The following is a 23,207-nucleotide window of genomic DNA, read 5'->3' on the forward strand; positions in this document are numbered from 1 at the left end:
CACTCAGTTCTAACTGAACAGCGATTGGAGCATGTTGTCGCTGTTGTGGTGAAGCTCTTCATTTATCATGAAAGCGCGGATGAACGGTGTCACCAAGAGCCTGTTTGTGCACCTTAGGTCAGAAGGGAATCCATCAGGAGGAGAGTGATGCTACAAACGGTTCCCCGGGAAGATCTCGAAGCAGCCGCTACACACACACACATACACGCACGGAATTCTTTCCGTTTGGATCGAGAAAGATCCGGAAAATAATCTGCCAGTTCCTCTAGGAATTTAAAAATACATTCATGTGAAAGAGTTTATTTGAATGTTTTCTATCCATGTAACACTGTGACCAAATATATTTCAATCAAGTGCTATTAACAGATGGTTATCGAGTTAGCATTAACCACTGGTGGGCTTCCATTATCGAGGAAAATGTGTAAATATCTAATCGTTACTGAAAATAATCTGCCAGTTCCTCTGGGAATTTAAAATTACATTCATATGAAAGAGTTTATTTTAATGTTTTCTATCCATGTAACACTGTGACCAAATACATTAGGTTTTGTGATTTTTCAATCAATCGCAATCAACAGGATAGCTTCTGAAGATTATTCTTCCCCATCAGTAGGATATTTCCGTATCCAATATTGGATGCATAAAACCTTGTGCCTCCAACGTAACGCTCTCGTTTTCGAAGTTCTCCAAATATTCATTCATTCAGAATGAATTCAGATTCAACTTCATACAAATGATCTCTAAATCAACGATAGTCCTACGTCACCCTTGCGGTTATACCATAGATATAACCCACTTCCTGTTTTTTGCATCAGAAATTAAGTTTTCGTTTCACTTTATATGGACGTCAAAATAAGATTGTGTACGCGGGTAACGAGATTCGTGTCAGGGGGAGTAGTAGTGTGGATTGAAGTCAGGTTGAATGGAGAGGCAGATTTGTATTTAGTCATTAGTCACGTCAATTAGAATAACCAATAACCAAGAATAGTTCTTCAGTCTGTTCATTTCTGTTTTTAAGGGATATTAACCCAAAGGTCATTCGTCCCTGAAGTTCATCAGTCATCCTCACTCTCAACGCTCGTCAATTCAAGTCATGTTGACGGCGAATGCCGAAGTAGTGTTAGTCGAAGCGAAGCTACTGAGAGGAGAGTCGATTTTTTTTCATTTTTATCCTCGAAGATTTCGGGCCCTGACTGTAACTTCTATGTTCCGAATTGGAAAAGGTTTGTCTTTGTATTTTTTATCATATCAATTTCCATTATAAAGAGGAATCTTAGCTTACCTATTGGCTGTAAAACATAGTCAGGGATTGCGGCACACCGGATGCGGCCATTGGCAATACATTTTGGCGGTGTTGAAATCAAATGCATATATGCGCGCGTTTTCTTTGATGTTCCTATAAAACCATACAATATACTAGAGTGGCAAAAGTGGAGAAAGTGAATATTACCGTTTCGTTCTGTAATGTTAGAGGTAGCGTCGGTCTCTTACGAAATCAGAACATGGGACCATTCTGATTGATAGAGGGCTAGGGGTAATCTTCAAAACCAGTGTCGAATTAATCCGAGTAAACCTCATTGTTTTAAATTTAATAGTTTATTATAGGTATAACCTAAATCATTTTCGACATTATCTGCTCCATCTTGCATAATTTTTCACCATTCTCTCTGTAAAATAAAATGTTTTACTGATATATTTGCCATGATTATTTACCTCTGTTCAACTGATGGAAACACATGTTCAATTCTAATCATTCTTCATTCACCCATTCGTGGACACTAGCTGCCGCACCCTCCTAATCTCCCAGTACTTAACTACATACCCAACATTCCAATCCTAAGCGATAATTTCCTATCCACATTCATACAAAAATATTCGTGTTATATATTTTGCTTAAATCGTTACCTTCGCTCTGCAATAAAATAACATCTTGTCCTGTTCCCTTTGTGTGTAATAAAAGTAATACGCGAATCATCAACTAGTTTACCGATTCTATTAATAATGTGATAAAAACGTTTTTACCATTACCAACGAGTGTAACACTGTTACGGGGGGGAATTCTGGGTGAACTGTACATAGATTATATGCCGTTTGCATTCGGTTGGGTGTAAACTTCTTCTTGGAACAGTTTCTAATTTTTCAGTTGGCTACGAAATGACTGGTGGACATATCACGGGGTATCTGATATCTGTAACTAAATAACCCGGTTAAAAGATATAACAAAAGGGAAGAACGAGTTGTCACGGTTTAAGTGTGGTCAGCCTTGTTTACTGTACGGGAAAATTTAACGGGCTTCAAATGGGGAATGGAATGATAAAAAAAATAATACCGATTCGATTAACAACATAAACTATCTAACTGAACAATAATCAAATTGTGTGCTGTAACAATGTTTCTAAACAAAACTTGCGAATGTATGGCCTCGTTTTGGTTTCATTAGATTCGTTCATAGCTGCACCCTAGTAACCATAGTTAACGTGTTGAGTATATGAAAAATAATGAAATAAATGAAGGAGATGGTTCGCACCAAATGAATAATGGGAACCTATTGATATTTTTTAGTACGAGTGAAGAAATAGAACTAACTTCTACATGTTACGTCTGCGTGCGTTTCGGAAGTAAATTCCACTCATATGACACTTAAAGGATAATGCTGTTGGCTTCTATCGCTACTGCGTTTGTTTGTATATCGAATATTCTTTCCATACTTAACTATACTAATACCTAATTAGAACTTATTGTAGCGTTGACACATACGGGGTGATATTATTGATGTAATTAAATTTCAATAATACGTCTCGTTAAGCGGATAATAAACAGGTTTGCATTGTCCGGGTTCCCGTGGGATTTTTTTTCTGTTTGAGATATACAGGTGTTGTAATAAACTTTAGATTTTCAGATAGGTAAGACTGAATGCAGAAATTTGAAGTCCCCCACCTTCGTGATTTTGCCTTTCTCCAAAGTCCGTAAACATAACATTTAAGACAGCGAAGATTTAAGGTTCGACTGATCTGTTAATCAAAGTCGAAACAGACTGCGACAATTCCATGCAGACTCATTTGCTGCAATGAATGCAGTAGAAATGGTATTCGGAAAATTTCCATAACAAATATCATTGATCATTTGATCAGGGCTCAATTAAAATTCGTCAGCCATATTATAAGATTATGTTTGTTTACTTTTTTCTGATTGGAAAAACCAGCAAATGGTTCTTGGAAATAATTCGTAAATTCCGAAGTAGATGTGAGGGAAAACCTTGATTAGATCAACAACGAAGAAATGTTCATATAAAAGCTGCAAGACGATAGGGGAGCCTGAAATTTTAATTGTACTAGCATCGTAAGCTGGGATGTAAAGTAGTTCGCCTTCGCGCAGTGCATCCTGGGTAACGCTAAATGAGCCACACAACGGAGCCGCTGTACTCCAGGTTAGGGGCGGCTCAAACAGCGGCGGTACTCCAGAGGAGCGACTGAGATATGAAATACTGTGTCTTGCCAGCTACACCTTAGACGGGAGTCCCGTCACGAGGCTAGCCATCGCCATAGTAAGGTGAGAAACAAATTACTACGAACAATCAAGAAGGAAACACGGAACGGAACAATCGGTATCGGCCTAGGCAACGAAAAAAGACGACGATTGGAAGTTCTGGCGGCGGAGTTTTGATAGCTAATCGTTCTAGCTATAAGTCGCGGTTACTATCCCCTCCCGAAAGCTTGAAAGCTCCTCATTTGGGTGATGTACATTCCTCCGGACCGTGTAAACGATAATACTCTAATCGTAAAGCACTTGTTGTCGCTTGGCTGGATCGTCTCTCTTATGGGTGCAAAGGACAGTTTGACGATACTTGATGATTTCAACTTACGTGACGTTAGATGGGAGCAGAATACTCGCGGCTTATCGTACTTCAAGACTCGGACAAAAGAGTGGAGTTCCTAATCGTAACAACCGTATGCTTGACCTCTGCTTTGTAAGTGAGAAAATATGTTCTAGTTGCTTTGTAATACTGGCTCCTGCCCCGCTCGTGAATAGTTGCCTGCATCACCACCTTTACTGGTCAGCATTGATTTTTGCGTACACCGTGATTACAAAGAAATGACAGAGAGCACGTTCTTCGACTTCGACAAAGCCAACTTCAGCGAGACGAAAAACTTCCTCTCAAACATGCTTCACGGAATCTACAAAAGCATAAATTTGGACTACCGGCGTTTAAACGATCAACAACATCAACCTATTGCTGACGAAGGAAGGATTGAAGGACGTTGTGAAGAAGCAGAAGCCCGCTGAGCCTGATGCTGCCTGGGTTCCCAAAGACAAAGACGGTAAGGCGCGTGCTATGATTGGGTTGTCCATTGAGGATAGCCAAACTTGCCACGTTCCAACAACAACACGTTCCGTTCAACAACAGCCCGCGAAATGTGGGAGGCGTTGCGAAAACATCACGCTCGTTGGACGCTTTCATTAAAAATTCATGTCTTGCGGAATTTTATCCGGTTACAGCTGCCAGAGCATGGGAATATGGCAGAACATCTCGCTGAAATCATTCAGCTTTCGAATCGTCTTTCGAGTATGGGTGATTCACTGAAGGAATATTGGCTGGTTGCGATTATTTTATCCAGCATGCACGAGTCATACGATGGACAACATAGGTTTTTGCCACTTCGAATGTGTCGAATTTCGTACCAACGAGAGTGTTTTTGCGGGTAGGGTTACTTCATTACTTCAATATGAAGAAAAATCTGCGGAAAGTCATCGAATTTAGGTGGAAGTTTATGGTGACCATGCTTCAAACTGAACGAACGTGCCAGACGTGGTTTGCACGATTTAAAAGTGGTAATTTTGACTTGGAAGACGAAGAATTGGAGGCTTTACTGGTTCAAGATCCTTCATAAATGCAACAAGAACTTGCAGATACACTTGGATTAGCTCAACAAACCATATTAATTAAAAGTAATGGGATTGATCAAAAAGATAGGACATTTGGTGCCGTATAAATTGAAGCTACGAGACGTCGAACGTCGTTTTTTCACGTGTGAACAACTGCTTCAACGATATATAAGAAAGGGTTTTTTGCATTGAATCGTTACTGGCGATGAAAAGTGGGTCCATTACGACAATCCTAAACGTCGGACAACGTATGGATATGGATATGCATCAACATCGACGGCCGCGCGGAATATTCATGGCCAGAGGGTTCTGCTGTCATTTGGTGGGACCAGCTGGGTGTGGTGTACTATGAGCTGCTAAAACCGAATGAAACCATTACGGGGGACCTCTACCGACGATAATTGACGCGTTTGAGCCATGCACTGAAGGAAAAACGGCCATAATTTTGCAGCACGACAATGCTTGGTCGCATGTTACGAAACCGGTCGAAACATACTTGGAAACGCTGAAATGAGAGGTCCTATCCCACCCGATGTATTCTCCAGACATTGCTTCTTCCGATTACCACCTTTTTCGATCGATGCAACATGGCCTGGTTGACCAGTACTTCTCCAAATTTGATGAAGTCAAAAATTGGATCGATTCATGGTTAGCCGACAAACCGGCCGATTATTTCCGCAAAGGGATCCGTGAATTGCCAGAAAGATGAGAAAAAGTTGTGACTAGTGATGGGCATTACTTTGAATATTAAATTTGTAATCATTTTTGCACAATAAAGCATTAATTTTTGAAAAAAAAAGAAGAAACTTACCGGTATTCCTATTACGTTTTTTATTTTCTCGTAAATTCCGTTTTTGCCCAAAAGGAGAGACCCCCCTTGCACATCTGGCAATAGTCAGATGACTACGGTAGGCCGAACACGTAGCAAGGCTGGCGGACGACAATCCGGTTGAAATGCTTCTTTGCAGCTTCTCCGGCACTAGAAACAGAGGAGCACAGCGCTCACGATGGCTCGACTAGATCGAAAGTTACTCGCGAGTGCTGAGACGCCTAATAGGGATCCTGGCGACCAACAATCCAAAATCGAGTTGAATGGAGACGACTTCTAGAAACAGCATGAGTCACTCCGGCTCTCGTGTGATAGGTAAGGTGAGTAAGCATCGTAAACTAGTCGTACTAGCAGCGCTAGCTGAAGTTTTGGGCTTCAGAAGCTTCAGAATCATACCCTGAAAATACCATGGGGTTGTAATCTTTGACTGCCTTCAGAAATCTTCTTAGACCTATGTCAAAATGAGAAATTCTGCTTGTATAAAGTATGGTAGATACCATACTTCAATTGTTTGAGTTCCCTTCCCCATAAATAAGTAGGGTTGTGGTCGCAACTAAGTCGTAATGCATTTGATAGGAATACCCTATCCGGGTCGAAGGTTCATCTATGCTCAAACGCTCAAAGATGAGACCAGCGTTACTTTGCTATTCGATTACTTTTGTGTGTGTGTATGTGTGTGTGTGGACGTTCAACAACAAAACATGGACGTGCTGATAACTAATGACTGCTAAGTGTATGAGCGCGTTATTGAACGCTCGCTATCTCGCTCACATAAAGTTGCCTGTTGAGTATCTCTAGTGGTTACGCTTACTCGCCGAATCTAACATATACATATCTTATTCTCGTCTAACATATAAATTTATCCCGTCGGAAATGCAACCATACCACTAACAGAATGAGAAGTCCAGGTGACAATGAATGATGAATGCTAACACAAAAAGGTGAATTGATAAGTAAACGAGTCTTCAAAATAAGTCCACTGCGTCCACTACCCATCGCGTGGGATTGTAATGCGCGCGCGTTTGCAGCATTTGCAATGCCTAGGAAAGTACCGTTACCTAGCAGTATAAACTTAAACTAGCCGCTAAATAGTCTATATCGTGATATATGCTTTTTGCTACATTATTAGCTTTCGCTTATGATCATAAAGCAGTTTCTTAATATAGTTTAGCCTTATCCATCTTAGTATGCACATCATCCAAACGGGTCAACTTGTCTAATATATCTGTTTCTTACACTTATATACTCTCTTTCGATACCTATATGATGCACTTTTTTACAATAGTGTTGCTATTACTTTTACAATATCAGTCTGATGAATTTAAACTCACTGCTTCAACAGATTTCACAACATTTGCGTTCATTCTCCTCCTTAATAAAAAAATAGATGTTATTTCCACTATACATGTATGCACACATCCTCCTCCTCCTTCTGCCGCTTCACCGTGCAATCCGGCAAGTTACAATTTAAATTAAAGCGTTTGTTCGTGCTTGTATTTTTGTTTTGTCCATTACATATACAACGTAATTTTGCAAGTGCAGCAATGAACTATTGGTTTTGCTGCCTTCTGCTTGCGCTTACTATTTTGCTATTCTGTAATTTGAATGCTCCTTTGTTCTTACTCCGCAGTATTTAAGTAGTAACTTTTTATCCTGAAAAATGTTTACGATGTCTCCTTCTCTTCTTTTTTTTGTTGTTGATGCTGTTGAAAATTAGCTATAAAACCTGACGCTATGTTTTTGATATTCTTTCCTTTTTTGCTATAGATTTCCTTCTAACTAGTGATGATTTTGAATCGTTAAACGACAAATTTCGCTTTATAAGTTTTTTATACGGTAGATTTTTTTTGTTTCGAAAAGATTGTATTTCTTAAACACAGCTACTGTTGATTGACAAAACCTATCGATGCGATGAGGGTGTGTGTGTGTGTGATGTATCCGTCCTTGCCTGTCTTGGCAACGGCCACGATGGGGATGCACTGGTGGAGGTTCGAACGTTTGTCAACGTTATTATAAAAAAAATAAGATCAAATTTCCTAGAGAGCTATTTAGAATTGCATGTATCGAAATGAGTACACGCCTACAAAAGGGGAGTACAAATTGCTCGTGTTATGAATATGTAAAAGTGATCGCTAGATGAAGCATGACTGCTTCACTTTGTAGCTATTCTGTTTCACTTTGTTCTTTATCTAAGAATATGGGCATGATGACACGAGATGCTCTCGATGATGACATGAGCTGCTGGCATGGCAGCATCTTCGATACAATGGAATGGTTCTTGAGTTATCTGGTATGTACTTGTTCTAGAGGCGATTGCTACTCCATCGTTATAGTATTTTGTGTGTGTGTGTTATATTTGCTATCATATCATATTGCGTTCTATGGCTTTCGTATGTCGTTTTGTGGGCATTGAACACTTTAGTTGGCATAGTGGTCGAATGATCCCAGATATTCCAGGGCGGCTCGGTAGCAGAACTGGTACTGATCCTATGGGCGAAATGGAGAGTTATAATTAATGATCCGTTATATATAGTTTTATTTTTCTCAAAAATTTATTTACATCCATTCCTATCAATTCCTTATTCTGTATTTGATTTTCGTTTTGAATTAATACTCTTAGTTGTTGTTCTATTGTTTTTATTTTGCTCGAATTCTATTAATATGAAATGATTTGCGATATATGATTGTCTTTTAGAATTTATGTTTACCTTAGTTTGCCAGAGTGAATTCAACGGGGGAGAACCCATACGGAGGACGACAGTGATATGTTTCCATAAAATTTGAAAAAAAAATTGTAAGGGGTTGTATCTAGGACACGACCAGCGTTGCCAATTTAAACTGGATTCTTCCAGTTTTTTTCTTTCGATCCAGTCAAACAGTTAAATCCTGAAATCTTCCAGTTTTTTAAAATATCATCCAGTTTTTTTAATGTGTGCTTCAGTTTTACCCATTTTATGTAAAATAAATTCACAACTTATACATAATATCCCTCACTCACCCTTCCTATCCCTTGACCAATTTGTTTTTTCGACATTCATCGTTCGATCGATCCAATGTGTATTTACCTTTGATTGACGTTTTTCTCAACTCAGTGTTTTTTATTCTCTCGCTTACACTTCCGAATTCAATACGGTTAGCGCACAGTGCGTGCTACACTGTCTTAAAATTTACATAAATATCAGATGTTCTACACCCAATTTAGCGTTGGCAGAAAACATGTCATCTTGGACAGAAAAGATGCCATTTCCTGTGCATGAGAGTCAAATGCGCAAATAAAGAGCTATTTTAAAAGCTTAAAAATGGTTTGTATGTATGCATCCATACGACGTCAATGGGGATCGAACCAAGGCCGGCTGGAATGCAAAGTTACTTTACACGACCACGTTATCCATATAGCTGCCAGCGCTATTATAAAGGAGCGTGATGAGGTCATCATAAAATGAAGTTGGAAGGTGTTTTCTAAGACGATAAAGAAGAACATGAACGAGAATATATCTTTCTCTGTCTGGGCCGTGTATTTGGCAAACTATACGAAAAGCTTTCATATACTTTCATTTAAATGTGTCTCCTGTTTCGCTCCCTCATATTGGCTCTAGCATATATATTATACAAATTATATACATGTCCTGGGGAGTAGAACATTTTATGTTTCAGCTCATTGAATGTAATAAATCGGAATGCCAGAACATGTGCTAAAAATTAACTTTGGGTGTAGGTTCTCCAAAATATTCTCAAGTTCAGACTTGAACTATAATTTTAATCACGACTGGCAATGTTCATAGTAAAATATCTCACCCAAATAGGTTCATAGAGCCCGTGAGCTATGCTGCCTTTGAGTTTATATAACCATCAAATTTTATTGGTATTCCAAATCATTCTAAATTTCAGAAGAGCATAGAGTCAATTTGTTCCATTGACTTTAATTGATATGAACATGAAACCCAAGTAATCTTGTTTCCGTTTACATCAATGGGATACTAGTTTCTCAAAGGATTTTCAGTTCTAAATAGCATTAACATTACGGATGATCTGAATTCTCCTATTTGATGCATGATAGAACCACTTTCAAATGTTAACGAGTGGGAAATGAAACCAACCACGCAAAAGCCACAAACCGAAGATCGACTTTTCTTGCTCTAAATTATTCGTGAGATAGCGACGAATATGGTCAAAAGGAACACTACAGAAATCAAAATTCGCGTTAGAAGAAAAAGAACAGAATGTTGGAGTTAGATTCCGTGACCCCATGCACCTCAATAAATCTGGGAATGACATGACATGATGGACACGAAGTAATAACAACGATATTTTTGAAGTTTTACCCAAAAAACGTACTTACTAGATGTTCTAGAAGAAAAGATCCTCAAATATTGTCTCACAGTAATGTTCGGGTAGTGGAAAACGACATTTTGATCTACTCGAATGATATGATTAATTAATTGTTCATTTCACCGTTTAATTAACTACATATAAATACTACACGACGGTTCGAAGGAAATTATATTTCTCAATCATTGAAATGGGCAAAAAATTATTGAAATGGGCAATTAAATTAAATTAGATCTTTCTAAAATAAAACGGTTTTACATGATCCAGTTTTTTAAAGAGCAATCTTCCAGTTTTTTGAAAAATATTATTGGCAACCCTGGACACGACCGCATATTTTAGACGTAGAACTACGCAATTATGTTATGCAATCCACTTGTTTACCACTTCGAGTATTATTTTGGAATGCAACGAATTTTTTTGCAATAAATTATGTTCTTCGTTACAAATAAATTTGATGAACGTCCTTTTACGTTTGATGTGATTCCTAGAACTACCAAAATATGTGAACGGAAGAATTGTCAAACGATCATTGTATTTTTCCCTCTGGAATTATTGCACATCTCATGTTTACGTAGTTCTCGAACCGCGAAAGTTCATTAACCTCTAGTGTCTGAAATGATGATTTTCCCAGACTTCTCAGTTTAAAATTACGTTTTAGGGAAACATATTCCGGTCTACACAACGACAAGCGAGTACAAAAGTACTCAACACAAAAAAATAACCCCGACCTGCATGTATCTACAAAGCGGATTCCCCCAGGCACATTAATTCTGAAGTCCGTGTTAGGGAAACACAGCTCAGTGGGGAAAAAACCCGACTTGCATGTTTTAACTAAGCGGATTCCTCCAGGCACATTGATTTTGAAGTTCGTGTTAGGGAAACACAGCTAAGTGGGAACAAAAATACCCCCGTCTTATTTGCATGTATATCTGTAAAGCGGATTTCCACAGGTACAGGAGAATTTCCGATTCGATTGGTATGCAAATCATGAGAATTCGCTCACAGTGAAAATAGTTATTAACGTTAACTTTATTTCATGAAAACGTGACCTGTTTTCTGATTTGGCACCCTTCCTGAAAGACGTAGTTCTACGTCAAAATACATGTTTTTGAAAATTTGCATTTTTAGGACGATTTCATTTGGAATTGCACATAAGAGCTGATGAGATAATAAACCAGTTGAATTCTAAAAGCCATACCATACGCGCCACGTTTCTTTCCATCCGATCGGTCGCTTTCGCGCATATTTTCTAGCCCGCGAATACAGTATATATTTCTCAAAATTCCATGAAGTATACGTAATTGAAACTGATCCCAATCCCAAACAAAAGGAGTATACGAAGAAATACAATCATTCATTAAGGCTTGAAACATTTAGAACCCGGAATCACAAAACCAGTTGTATCTCGGGATTGGTTAAAGTACATTAAAATTTTTATGTCAAAAGCAGATAATTTATTGTTCTTTTCAGAAAAAAAGGGTGGGTTATATCAATGATATAACCGAAAGGCTGAGCAATCATTTTTTTTGTATTGATCAAATTTTTGATTGTAAATTTAATGACAATCCTTTTACGTTTTGTATGGTGCCTAGGAAAAAATATGTGAACGGAAAAATTATCAAACTATTATTTTTTTTACATTTCCCTCTGAAGTTTGCATCTCCCAAATCTACGTACTTCTCCAACCGCGAATTTGCTTGATTTGATGAACTTCAGGTACTCAGTTTCTATTTGACGTCGAACGCATATTGTTTAATCAATGGGCATTATCGCAGCAATGGTTATCAATATTTTGCCTGATCATCAAATGGTATGCGTAGAAATTCAGTGAGCTGAAGATATGAAAGCGTATCCTTCAATACAATCTTGAATAACCGAGCCAAAGCGTTGTGTTCGTAACCGCTTTTGCAATCCGTGTTATTGCGGGTACAGAAGAAGAAGGCTTGTATGAATCAACAACTTAAACTTCTATTTTTATACTATAGAAGCTTTAAATTTGAAAGTTCCTTTGCCTCTAGTGTCTGCGCGATTTTCCCAGATTCCTAAGTTTAGGAGACCGTGTTGAAACATATTTGAGCCTGCACAAATCTGCAAATATATGAAACATATTCTAGTCTGCACAAAAGCAAGCCAGTACAGAAGTACTCGCAGTTTGCATTTATTTGCAAAGCCGATTTCCTCAGACACCTTGGTTTTGAAGTCTGTGTTAGCCAAACACATTTCAGTCAGAACAAAAATACCCCCGACTTACATGTATTTGCAATGCCGATTTCCCCAGACACCAAGTCTGTACAGGCAAACCTTTTTTTTTGTGCGGGGGATAGGGACCGCATAAAAAAATCGTGCAAAACTTCACCAGTAGCTTTAAAAAATCGTTTTCGGTATACATTTTGAGAAAAAAAAATTTTGTGCGGTAGATAAAGATCGCATAAAAAAGTTTCTTCCAAGAAAACAACTCAAATCCACGCCGTTCACTGTTCAATTTCCTTTCGTTTCCCTGCTTTGCGATGGGATAGTTTGCCTTTTCGGTTACACGTGGCTGTTTTGTGCTTTTAGTTGCATGCCGAAACGTGATGCTGTTAGATATCACGTCATGCAAAAACTTAGAGCATTCGATGGGAGGAGGGGAATGATTTCAGAAGTGGATAATTGAGACGCAAATATGCTTTTTTCGCACTGAAATGCATATAAACCATCGAAAAAAAACTAAATGGACGATAACTTCGTCAAATATACTTCTTTTCATACACCGCACAAAAAAAATCGCAAAAAAAACCGCACAAGAACAGAAAATCGCACAAAAAAACGTTCAAAAACAGGTTTTACTGTATTAGGTAAACACATTTAAGTTGGAACAAAAATACCCCCGACCTGTATGAATTTGCAAAACCAATTTCCCAGATACCTTGGTTCTGAAGTCTGTGTTGGGGAAACACATTTCAGTCGGAACAAAAATGCCCCCGATTTGCATGAATTTGCAATGCCAATTTCCCCACGCTCCATGGATTTGAAGTCTGTGTTAGGGAACATTTCAGTTGGAACAAAATACCCCCAACTTTCATGTATTTGCAATGCCGATTGATTCAACGCTGCTTGGTTTTGAAGTCTGTGTTAGGGAACACATTTCGGTGAGAACAAAAATCCCCATACTTTCATGTATTTGCAATGCCGATTTCTCCTAGGCTGCTTGGTTTTGATGCCTGTGTTGGGAAAACCGTAAATCAGCCCGAACAAAATGAAGCAGTTAGGGCGTTTAGATAACGCTTAACATTTTACAGGTATTCAATTGTTTATCTAATGGAAAATAACATTTTATTAATTGCGATAGAAGCGTATAAACATTCCCTATCAATTGATGCAAACATTTTTCCGATCCAGTAAGAAATGTTCGAGTTATAATCATTCGGCATCTTTCATTTTTTCTTGCATGTTCTGTGTTTAGGTTTTCATTTTACCCCCCATATACTCCGGTTAGACGTAGTCCCACTTCAAAGTTGAATTATTCTGTTACAGTTTTGATGAATTTTCGTACATTTTTTCGGATACCCTTCATCAAAGTTTGGACTCTCTGTTGGTCACCCTCTGCACCATTTAATTCCACAATCTCTTCATGTCTGCAGAATTTCCAGTCACTCTGGCATCCTCCTTCAATTTCCGCTTGACAATTGCCCAATATGTTTCGATTAGGCGAAATTGGGAGGATTGACATCGTTTTGAATGTCTAATCGACTCCATTGTCACGGTACCATAGAAATGAAACACAAATTTGTGCATAACTCTAGGACTAATCAAGCAAATGGAACCAAATTAGGCATATGGAGGTTTTAGAGTGCAATAAATTTTTCTATGGTGGTTAGACACTCCACCCCCTCTCTAAGGGGGAGCTGCCATACAAATGAAAGACAAATTTCTGCATAATTCGAAAACTAGTCAATTACATGGAGCCAAATTTGTCATGCGAATGTTTTAGGGGACACGAAACGTTTCCATTGTGAATAGACACTCCTCCCTTCTCTCTGAGGGGGTGCCCCATACGCAATTTGAGATGTGAGGGTTTTTGGGTATGAGAAATGTTTCTATGATGGTATGACACCCCTCCCTCCTCTGGAATGGAGAGGGCGTCCCATAAAATTTTTTACACATATTTCAACCAAAAATATTCCAACCGAACATGACAATTGAAAATTTTCGGAAAACTTTGAAGGGAAAAGGGAAAATACAGAAAATTAAATTTCCATATGTTCTACGCAGGATGAAACGCACTCCTATATCTTCTTCTATCTATACCAATAAAAAAGTATCGCCGAATGTGTTGATAAGAGCAGAACTCGAGGAAGGAATTGTCAAATTTAGGGCTGTCTTTATTCTATCATATTTTCTGTACGAAACATTTATTCCATTTAACGGAGAAACATGTCATTTGCAAGTGGTTGAAAAATCTTGAACGAGAATTGTGTCTGAAAATAATCTGATATTATAATGAAGAGATTTGTTAGAAACACTTTATAGTAAAAGGTAAATTCAATGGGATCGATTAGAAGATCAATCAATGAACAGCTCTGCGATTGGACCCATGAACTTGCTCATAGTAAGAAAACGTGAATGTTGGAAGGTATTGATAACAAAAAACAAATTTTGGGCGGGACGAAGTTTGCCGGATCAGCTAGTTCATTATATTTAAGGTAATGGTGAATAAACTGAAATTGATGCATAATTAAAAAAATTAAATTACAGATCCATAAGTTGATTTAAGTTGACTGATTGAATTTCAATTTGTGTTTTTTTTACATGAAAAGAGGTGACGCGAACGCTAGATTGTGATTACGAATCAGCAGACTGCGTCGGGCAAATGTTTTAACACAAAACGCAAGCAATGACAGCTGATGAGAAGCAACGCACAACGCGGCATTCTGTTTCCACCTTTAGTGATTGTCGCGGTATATTACATCGAGATAGTAGGACCATAGTGATGGGAGATAAAATAGTGCACAAATTGATTTTGTCAAAACAAAAACCCAAGTGATTCGTGATGCGGTATGAGGATGCTGCCCCATGCGGGTCCTGTTACTCACCTCGGTTTGTACCATCGCAGGCCGCTGTGAACGCAGTATTCGTACGGTCTGGAACACGTCCAGCACGCCTTCGTATTGCATCCGCTCCAGCACTATGCTGAGTGTGATAAACACCCCGGTCCGTCCCACGCCGGCACTGCAGTGCACAGTGATGGGACCATCCTGACCAAATTGCTCCTTCGTCTTGTGCACCTGTCCGATGAAATCGATGAAGCCCTCGCCCGACTTTGGTACGCCCTGTTCCGGCCAGTCGATGAACTGGAACTGGCGAACGGTGCGCGAGGATCCGTCGCGTGCATCCGTTACCTTGAACTCACGCAGTTTGTACTGTGGCATATTGTACTCGGCGATTGGATCTACCACGTAGCACTGGTATCGCACTGAGCGCTCGTGAGGCCAGTACTGGAAACATTTTTCCTGTAATAAAAGATTATGGGTGTGATTTATGTCCGGTTTGTCGACTAGGAATGAATCTCTTACCCGTCCCATTTCTTTAAGCTTGGTTAACATCACGACAATGGTGGAATTATGTTCCCACAACATTCGCCAGAAGTCTTCGGCCGTTTCCTGCAGAGGACCTTGTGCAGCAATATATGCGCTACGGTATCGATATCTGTGGAACAATAAATTTGTAAACGTATGTTGGTTTCACCCAAATCACTAACACTCACCCATCCACGAAGCTGGCATTGATGTAATCGCTACCCTCGACCCCTCGGATAGGAGTCAGACAGACCCGTGAAGCCTCGTACGGAAGTATGTGAACCAAACGATTCTTGTGCTTGTTGCAGGGCAAGTTCGCTGTCACGAATCGTGCCGAGTCTGCCTTCACATTCGACAGCTTCTTGAACTCCATCTCCATTCCGGTGATATTTTCTCCCGATTCCGTTTGCATCAACTTTTGGATATGAGCGTGTAGACTTCGCGCCGGTACCTCGGTATTACCACATATGACCGCTTCCAGCAGTGCGTCGTGTATGAAGATGTACTGATCCTCAGTTTGAACCATGTAATTACGTTGAGCTCGCAAGCAAGTTACGTGGCCGTAGATGTCGATCATTTTCTCGTGACGCATTCGTTCCAGCATGGAATCGATCACGATGTAGCATCCGGTTCTACCAACACCCGCCGAGCAATGCACAATGATTGGCCCAGAATCGGGTGGAGTTAGAGCCTTGGTTCGTTTCAAAAACTGTAGGAACGGGGCGGGATGGTCCGGAACACCGTGGTCTGGCCAAGCAGTGAACTGAAGCTGCTTCATTTCTCTTCGCTCGTTGCTGCCACTGCGGCAAATTTGGAAGGTTCTTATGCTGTATGTCGCTAATTCCTGAGTTTCTGTGATTGTCACTGTCATAACTCCATACACTTCGGTGCCGCGTGCAGGCCAATACATGTCGCATTTGATACGGGATCGTTCCTCCAGACGTGTCATCATTACGATAGTGGATGACTTCAGCTCCCAACACATTCGCCAGAAATCACCGAACGTTTCCTGGAGAGGGCCCTGCGTTGCCACGTAGGCATTGTGTTTCCTGTAGCCATCGCAGTAGTTTGCGTTGATATAATCCGACCCGGGGACGCCTTCGATAGGCTGCAGTATCACTCTACTGTGGTCGTAAGATGTTACATTCGCGTATCGGTTCTTCGGTTTGTTGACCTCCATGTTCGAGTGATCCCAGGTGAACTGCTGGCCCGGTTCAATACTCTCGTATTCTTGGGAGAACTTGAGATTATCGTTGGCCTTCAAACGCTCCACGTGGTTTGCGAGCTCGGATATCGGGATCGGCGGATGGCTGATCATACCGGGTGTTTGGAAGTTCAGTCGACGCATGTCAACCGGATCTGTAGGTGCGGGACCCGCTCCCAAATCGGCGGCCATCAGTGGCCTTGTAACTGCCGCTTGGTCAGGCGTTTTGTACGGCTGTCTTCGGCGACGGATGAAATACACCACCACCAAGCAGGAAGATAGAACCAGTGCGGCAATAATGGGTCCGACGACCCAAATCATTCCCGGTTCCTCATTCTTGCCACGAATTAGAATTTCCGGATCCTGGGGAACATTTGGGTTCGGTCTGTGTGGTGGTTCTCCCGTGGGAGCTTCCTTCATGTCCAGCGCTAGAAACTCCGAGAAGGGACTTGATGTGTAGAGATGTTTTTGAGGGGTATCCACAACAGCTCGTACAAAAATGCGGTAGCGTTTCCCGCGCTCCAATTTTTTGTTGGTGAAGTTGTGATTGGTTTCACCAGAGCCTAGATGGAAGGTGTACGGGATGTTCCGCTGCAGAAACATTGCGGCAATGTATGGGGCGTTCGGTCGATCCGTTCGAGTTTTACTAGGCAGCAGATCCTCGGTCAGAAACTGGTCCGGCAATTTGTGAAGATTGGATTTGTCCTCTGGAACCACTATTAGGTAGTAGTGCGAAATAGGGCCATATTCCTCGGAAGCTTGCGGTAGAATTACTTGGATCTCTTCGCCATTCACTACGCCATAAAAATCGGGCTGTACCATTGGTTGCGGAGCAGCCATTTGAGTTGTGACGGTGATCTTCGTAGGAGGTTTATACGAATAATCTGTCGGAATGGCACTAACGTTCACAAAATACGTGGTGAACGGCGACAGTTCACCGATTGTATGAGACGTGACGTGACTTTTGAGAACGATCTCCCGCTTCGGGAGAATTTGTTTCTGTGGGATACCTTGCGAATCGACGAACTCCTTGACGGCGTCGAAAGATATTTTGTAATTAATGGGATTAAGTCGGATTGGCGGAGCCCAATTCAGGGTCATGGAATGGGTGCTGACATCGTGCGCTCTCAAGTTAAGGGGCACATCCTCCGGTTTCACCTTAACTGTGACTTTTTCGCTCAGTCGACCAGGACCGTTCTTGTACAGGGCAGCGATTGCAATTGCGTACTGTGCAAACTTCTCCAAATTAAGCAAATCGGCAGATTCCGTCACACCAACCACTTTCGTTTGCCATTCATCTAGATCCTCAACGGCGGTCATCGTGTAGAATATTTTATAACCAACGAGTTTTCCACGAGAAGGCACTGGTTCCCACCAAACTTCAACTGTTTGCTCTGAAGTTGCTACTGCTTGTACCGAGAGTGGTGCGCGTCCCATATCTCGCTCGGTGGAGATAATTTTCTTTTCGCTGAACGGACCCGCACCTTGTTTGGTGTACGATCTTATTCTCACAATGTACTCAGTGCTTTCCTCCAGGTTTGTGAACACTGCCTTTTTGATGGTTGTGTTCCTCTCTGTACCCAAACCATGATCGATCTTCTTGTGAAACTGAACGTCGTATCTTGTAATTTGTCCGTTTCTGTGCTCCCTTGTCGGAGGTTCCCAAGTAATACATACCACGTCAGGAGTTTGGAACCTCACGACAATATCTGTTGGAGGTCCGGTTGGTGTACCTTCTGGTGTTTGCAGATATTTCACCGCTTCTTGCCCAATTCCGATATGATTCATTCCCGCAACCCTGAATTCATATTCTACACCCCGTTCCAAGTCGTTGATCTTTTTGGTCAACGTGTGAGGTCCCAACATGGACTCCTCATTCAGTGGCTGCTCCCGAACTCCCCATTTCACTCTGTATCCACGCAGCTCACCGTACGTCTGTTTCGGCCGTTCCCATTCCAGCTCGATGGACACCGTGGGATCACGTTCGAGTATTTTCAGGTTCACCGTTGGTCGGATCGGAACTCCACCGGGCGTTTTGATCGCTATCGGTGCACTTCGATCGCCGTCACCCTTTCGCGTTAATGCTGCCACTTGGACGGAGTATTTGGTATCCGGTTGCAGGCCGGTTACGTTGTACTCCAAAGCATCCACCACATCGAACTTCATCGGCTCGTTCAGAAGACCTTTGCCCTGTAAAGTATCCGTTGGGTTGTATGGTATTACGACTATGGCGAATTAACACGTGACGAATTTCATGCCAACTCGACTGGCCATTGGCAGCAGCATATCATATTGCAGTGAAACGATTTGGGTGTAAAGACATTGATGTTTCATGTTTCTTTGTTTTTAAGAGGCTTTAAACTTTGCAGTTCATTCGCCTCCAAAGACATTGATCATTTAAGCAACTTTGCATATTCAACATCTTCAGAAATGAATTAGACTACTTGTAGAAAAGGGCCGAAGCTTTTTCTATAACACTAACTATTATAACTAACATACCTGCGAAATTTTGATCAAAGGATAAAATGTAGGAAATTGTTTAAATTTTCAAATTCAACTAAAAAAGCTATTTAAAGAATTAAAATTCATTTTTCTTAAGAATGTATTTTTTTTAATTCTCAAAAAAAAAGTATGAACAGCTCTTACAATTTCCAACAAGTCTCCCCCTACATCGGAAGATGGGCACTTTTACAAGGAAAAGGTTTTTCCAACAACATTTTTTTTATGTTTTCTTTGAAAAAGTTACAATTACTCCTAATTTTGTAAAAAGTCAAGATAACTATATGGTGCAGCTATACTCAAACCGCGACCCTTCTGGTTGGCCCATCTGTACCGTTACAATTTTGTATGTGTAACAACCACGAAAACATAAGAAATTATATAGGAAATATTAGGCTGTCAAAAAAGTCCTGCGGTATTTCCGCGAAGTGTCGTTGTAAGCGCGTAGTTCTAGTTGTATTCATTGTATCGAGTCATACTATAGCTTGTTGGAAAGGTATTTTTGCGCGCAATAATATAGTCCTTGACAGTGTTTTGTTTGGTTGAGTCGTTCGTGAGTTATAGTGTCGCAAATATGGAGCAAAATAAAGAGAAAATCCGACATATTTTACAGTACTACTATTATAAAGGCAAAAATGCATCTCAAGCTGCCAATAAAATTTGTGCAGTTTATGGACCCGATACAGTTTCCATTTCCACCACACAACGATGGTTTCATCGTTTTCGTTCTGGTGTAGAGGTCGTCGAAGATGCGCCACGCTCCGGAAGGCCTGTCGTCGAATGAATTAGCCGAGAAAGACCGGCATAGTAGCAGCCGTAGCATCGGCCAAGAGCTGGGGATAAGTCATCAAACCGTTATTAACCATTTGAAGAAGCTTGGATTCACAAAGAAGCTCGATGTATGGGTGTCACACACGTTGACGCAAAAAACATCTTTGACCGTATCGACGCATGTGAATCGCTGCTGAATCGCAACAAAATCGACCCGTTTCTGAAGCGGATGGTGACTGGCGATGAAAAGTGGGTCACTCACGACAACATGAAGCGCAAACGGTCGTGGTCGAAGCCCGCTGAAGCGGCTCAGACGGTGGCCAAGCCCTCATTGACGGCCAGGAAGGTTCTGCTGTGTGTTTGGTAGGATTGTCAAGGAATATTCTATTATGAGCTGCTTCCCTATGGCCAAACGCTCAATTCGGACCTGTACTGCCAACAACTGGACCGCTTGAAGGTAGCACTCATGAAGAAGAGGCCATCTTTGATGAACAGAGGCCGCATTGTCTTCCATCAGGACAACGCCAGGCCACACACTGTTTTGGTGACGCGCCAGAAGCTCCGGGAGCTCGGATGGGAGGTTCTTTTGCATCCGCCGTATAGTCCGGACCTTGCACCAATTGACTACCACCTGTTTTTGTCCATGGCGAACGAGCTAGGTAGTCAGAAGTTAGCCACAAAAGAAGCCTGTGAAAATTGGCTATCCGAGTTTTTTGCTAATAAGGAAGCGATCTTCTATAACAGGGGTATTATGAAGTTGGCATCTCGTTGGGAACAAGTCATCGAACAAAACGGCGCATATTTGACTTAAAACAGATGATTGTAACTAATTTTATGAGCAAATGAAAATTCAAAAAGACGGGTGGGTAATGTCGGGGACATAACCGGAGTGACGTAGGACTATACAAAGGGGACAGCTTTTGCTAAATATATATTTTAAATATATTGTTTTATTTTCTTCTCCTACGTGAATACCTATCTACCTGAAAAATGGATTAGTTTACTGTTTACTCTTTATGAATATGTTGATGGTTCTGAAAAGAACCTTTGGTGTTGTGTTTTTGTTATCACTCGATATTCCCATCTTGATCGGTTAAACCTTCCTGTTTAGCTATTGCATTTGCCTCTCGCCACAGCTTTCACAGTTGGAAAATTTCTTTCCATCCAGCTTGTGACATGTTGTTCAGTAAATTACATTTAATGCGACGTGCCGGAGAAACACTTTGCCACTCACTGAAGCTAATTGTTGCCTTGATGAGCGCCGAACCGAAGCTGCTCTGTTCTTGATGCGGGTGTTCTGATCGTCGTGAGCAGCTTTGCAAGCCAACTCGAGCACTCCAACGGCCGAAACTCTATAATCGCTGTTAGGTATACTGGTGCTCCGGCACCAATCCGTTCGGCCTAGTTACCCTTGCGGAGCAATCAGTGAATGCGACCAACAGGGAACTGGAGACCTGCACGGTTCGAGTGAGACTTTGCCTTTCCCTTAACTTGTCCTCCTTTGTTACGTCCACGATGCCGATGCCGTACAACCACACGGGTTTACGGTTTGAAAGAAAATAAGATATTTTTTTGGGGTCCGCGTGTTTTATACTCTAGCGGTACACACTCACAGGATAGAGACAAATCGGCAGACTCAGCCAGAGGGGCGAGTCCAACGAGACGAACGAATGAGCGTTAAAAGGGAGCGATGGCAAAAAAATACATTCATTACGATTTGTTCGCTCGTTGGATTCACATGCAGGCTAAAAAGAGTCCTTTTCAGGATCACAAAATTATCTTCAATCTAAAGAGTTTATTGTTTTGTTATCACTCGATATCCCCATCATGTTCGGCTAAACCTTCCTGTTTAGCGATTTGTTGCCACTCGCCACAGCTTTCACATTTTTTTTCACAAATTTCATCCCATCCAGCTTTGTGACATGTTGTACAGTAAATTACATTCAATGCGACGTGCCGAAGCGCCACTCAGTGTCGCATTGGAGGCGATTTTAACCTGTAATTGAACATTTGCGATGACAGTGGTACAGTGTCAACTTTCAATGTGGGGTCATAATTTGGACCCCGAACTCTATGTTTACAAAAATGTCCAACTAAATAAGTCGCATTACATGTCCGTCCAATTTGCTAAATGTCGAACTAATTGTAAATTACTGTACTTTCAATTTGGAAACAATTTAAGAATTGGTGAAAATTGAATAATCAGGAAAGTCCCCAACTATCAATAAGCTCAGAACAACTGCCAAATTCACATACTCATCAGATCCTGGCAAACAAATTATGAAAACATCAATTTGTGTTTTATTATTATTTTGGATAATGTTTTAGGAAGCATTGAACTTTATTTCCTAAACTCTTTTTTGGAAGGTTTAATGGCCCTGAAAAGCGCCTTGTTTTATGGAATGGTTCCAATTTAGAAAACTTAGTACTCGTGGTTTTGAAAAAAACCATTTCGAACGCCCTCGATGCCGCCTTGTTCTGGATTTGCCACCAAAGCAGTTTGTATAAAGAACAAACTTTTTTCTTCTGCTACCTGATGCTGTTTTGCGATTGCGTTTGCCACTCGCCACTCGCTGCAACTGCCTGTTGTCTTGATGTTCATCGAACCGAATGTGTTCTGTTCCGAATGCGGGTTTTCTTATCGTCGCGAGTAGCTTTGCCAGCTACTCGATCACTTCGGCGGCCGAAACTATATAACGCCGGCTAGGTGGACTGGTGCACTGGTACTAACGCGCTTGGCCTAGCTACCCTTGCGGGGAACTCCAGATCAACACGGTTCGAGCGGGATTTTGCCTTTCCCTTCACTTTTCCTCTTTTACCATGTCCATGACTGCTTGGGTTGGTTTGTTGATGTGTTGTGATGCGAACCGATGTGGTGTACGGTTTGAATGAGAATGATCGTTACGGCAGCGGAGCGGGGATTTTTAAGCTGACTGGCTGGCTCGAGAATTACGCATGTGTGAGACAGCGACCAATGTTTCGTTCATTTTTTTCTTTTTCCTTTCCAATCGTGCTTCATTCTATTTCGCTGCTGCTCTGGTTGCCCGTTTCGGTCAGTACGATTTGAGGAGCACAAAATGGACCAATCAAAAATGGGCACATAGGGCATTTTGACAATGCTTGATATTTCACAATT

General features: G+C 41.0%; 1 protein-coding gene across 9 annotated transcripts in view; it reads right to left on the reverse strand.

Annotated features, from left to right (window-relative positions):
• Positions 1–1,577: 1,577 nt before the first annotated feature.
• Positions 1,578–23,207, reverse strand: part of LOC129777669 (tyrosine-protein phosphatase Lar) — a 403,848-nt gene continuing 382,218 nt past the window's right edge. For all 9 annotated transcript variants that reach the window (XM_055784076.1, XM_055784077.1, XM_055784079.1 and 6 more), the window contains 4 exons: positions 15,786–18,991; positions 15,595–15,727; positions 15,115–15,531; positions 1,578–8,200 (listed from right to left, as the gene is read on the reverse strand). In XM_055784076.1, coding sequence (XP_055640051.1) covers positions 8,132–8,200; positions 15,115–15,531; positions 15,595–15,727; positions 15,786–18,991 — 3,825 coding nt within the window. In that variant the 3' untranslated portion in view covers positions 1,578–8,131. The remainder of the gene's footprint in view (positions 8,201–15,114; positions 15,532–15,594; positions 15,728–15,785; positions 18,992–23,207) is intronic.

This window comes from Toxorhynchites rutilus, chromosome 3 (genome assembly GCF_029784135.1).
Source record: "Toxorhynchites rutilus septentrionalis strain SRP chromosome 3, ASM2978413v1, whole genome shotgun sequence".
Classification (NCBI taxonomy): Eukaryota; Metazoa; Arthropoda; class Insecta; order Diptera; family Culicidae; genus Toxorhynchites; species Toxorhynchites rutilus.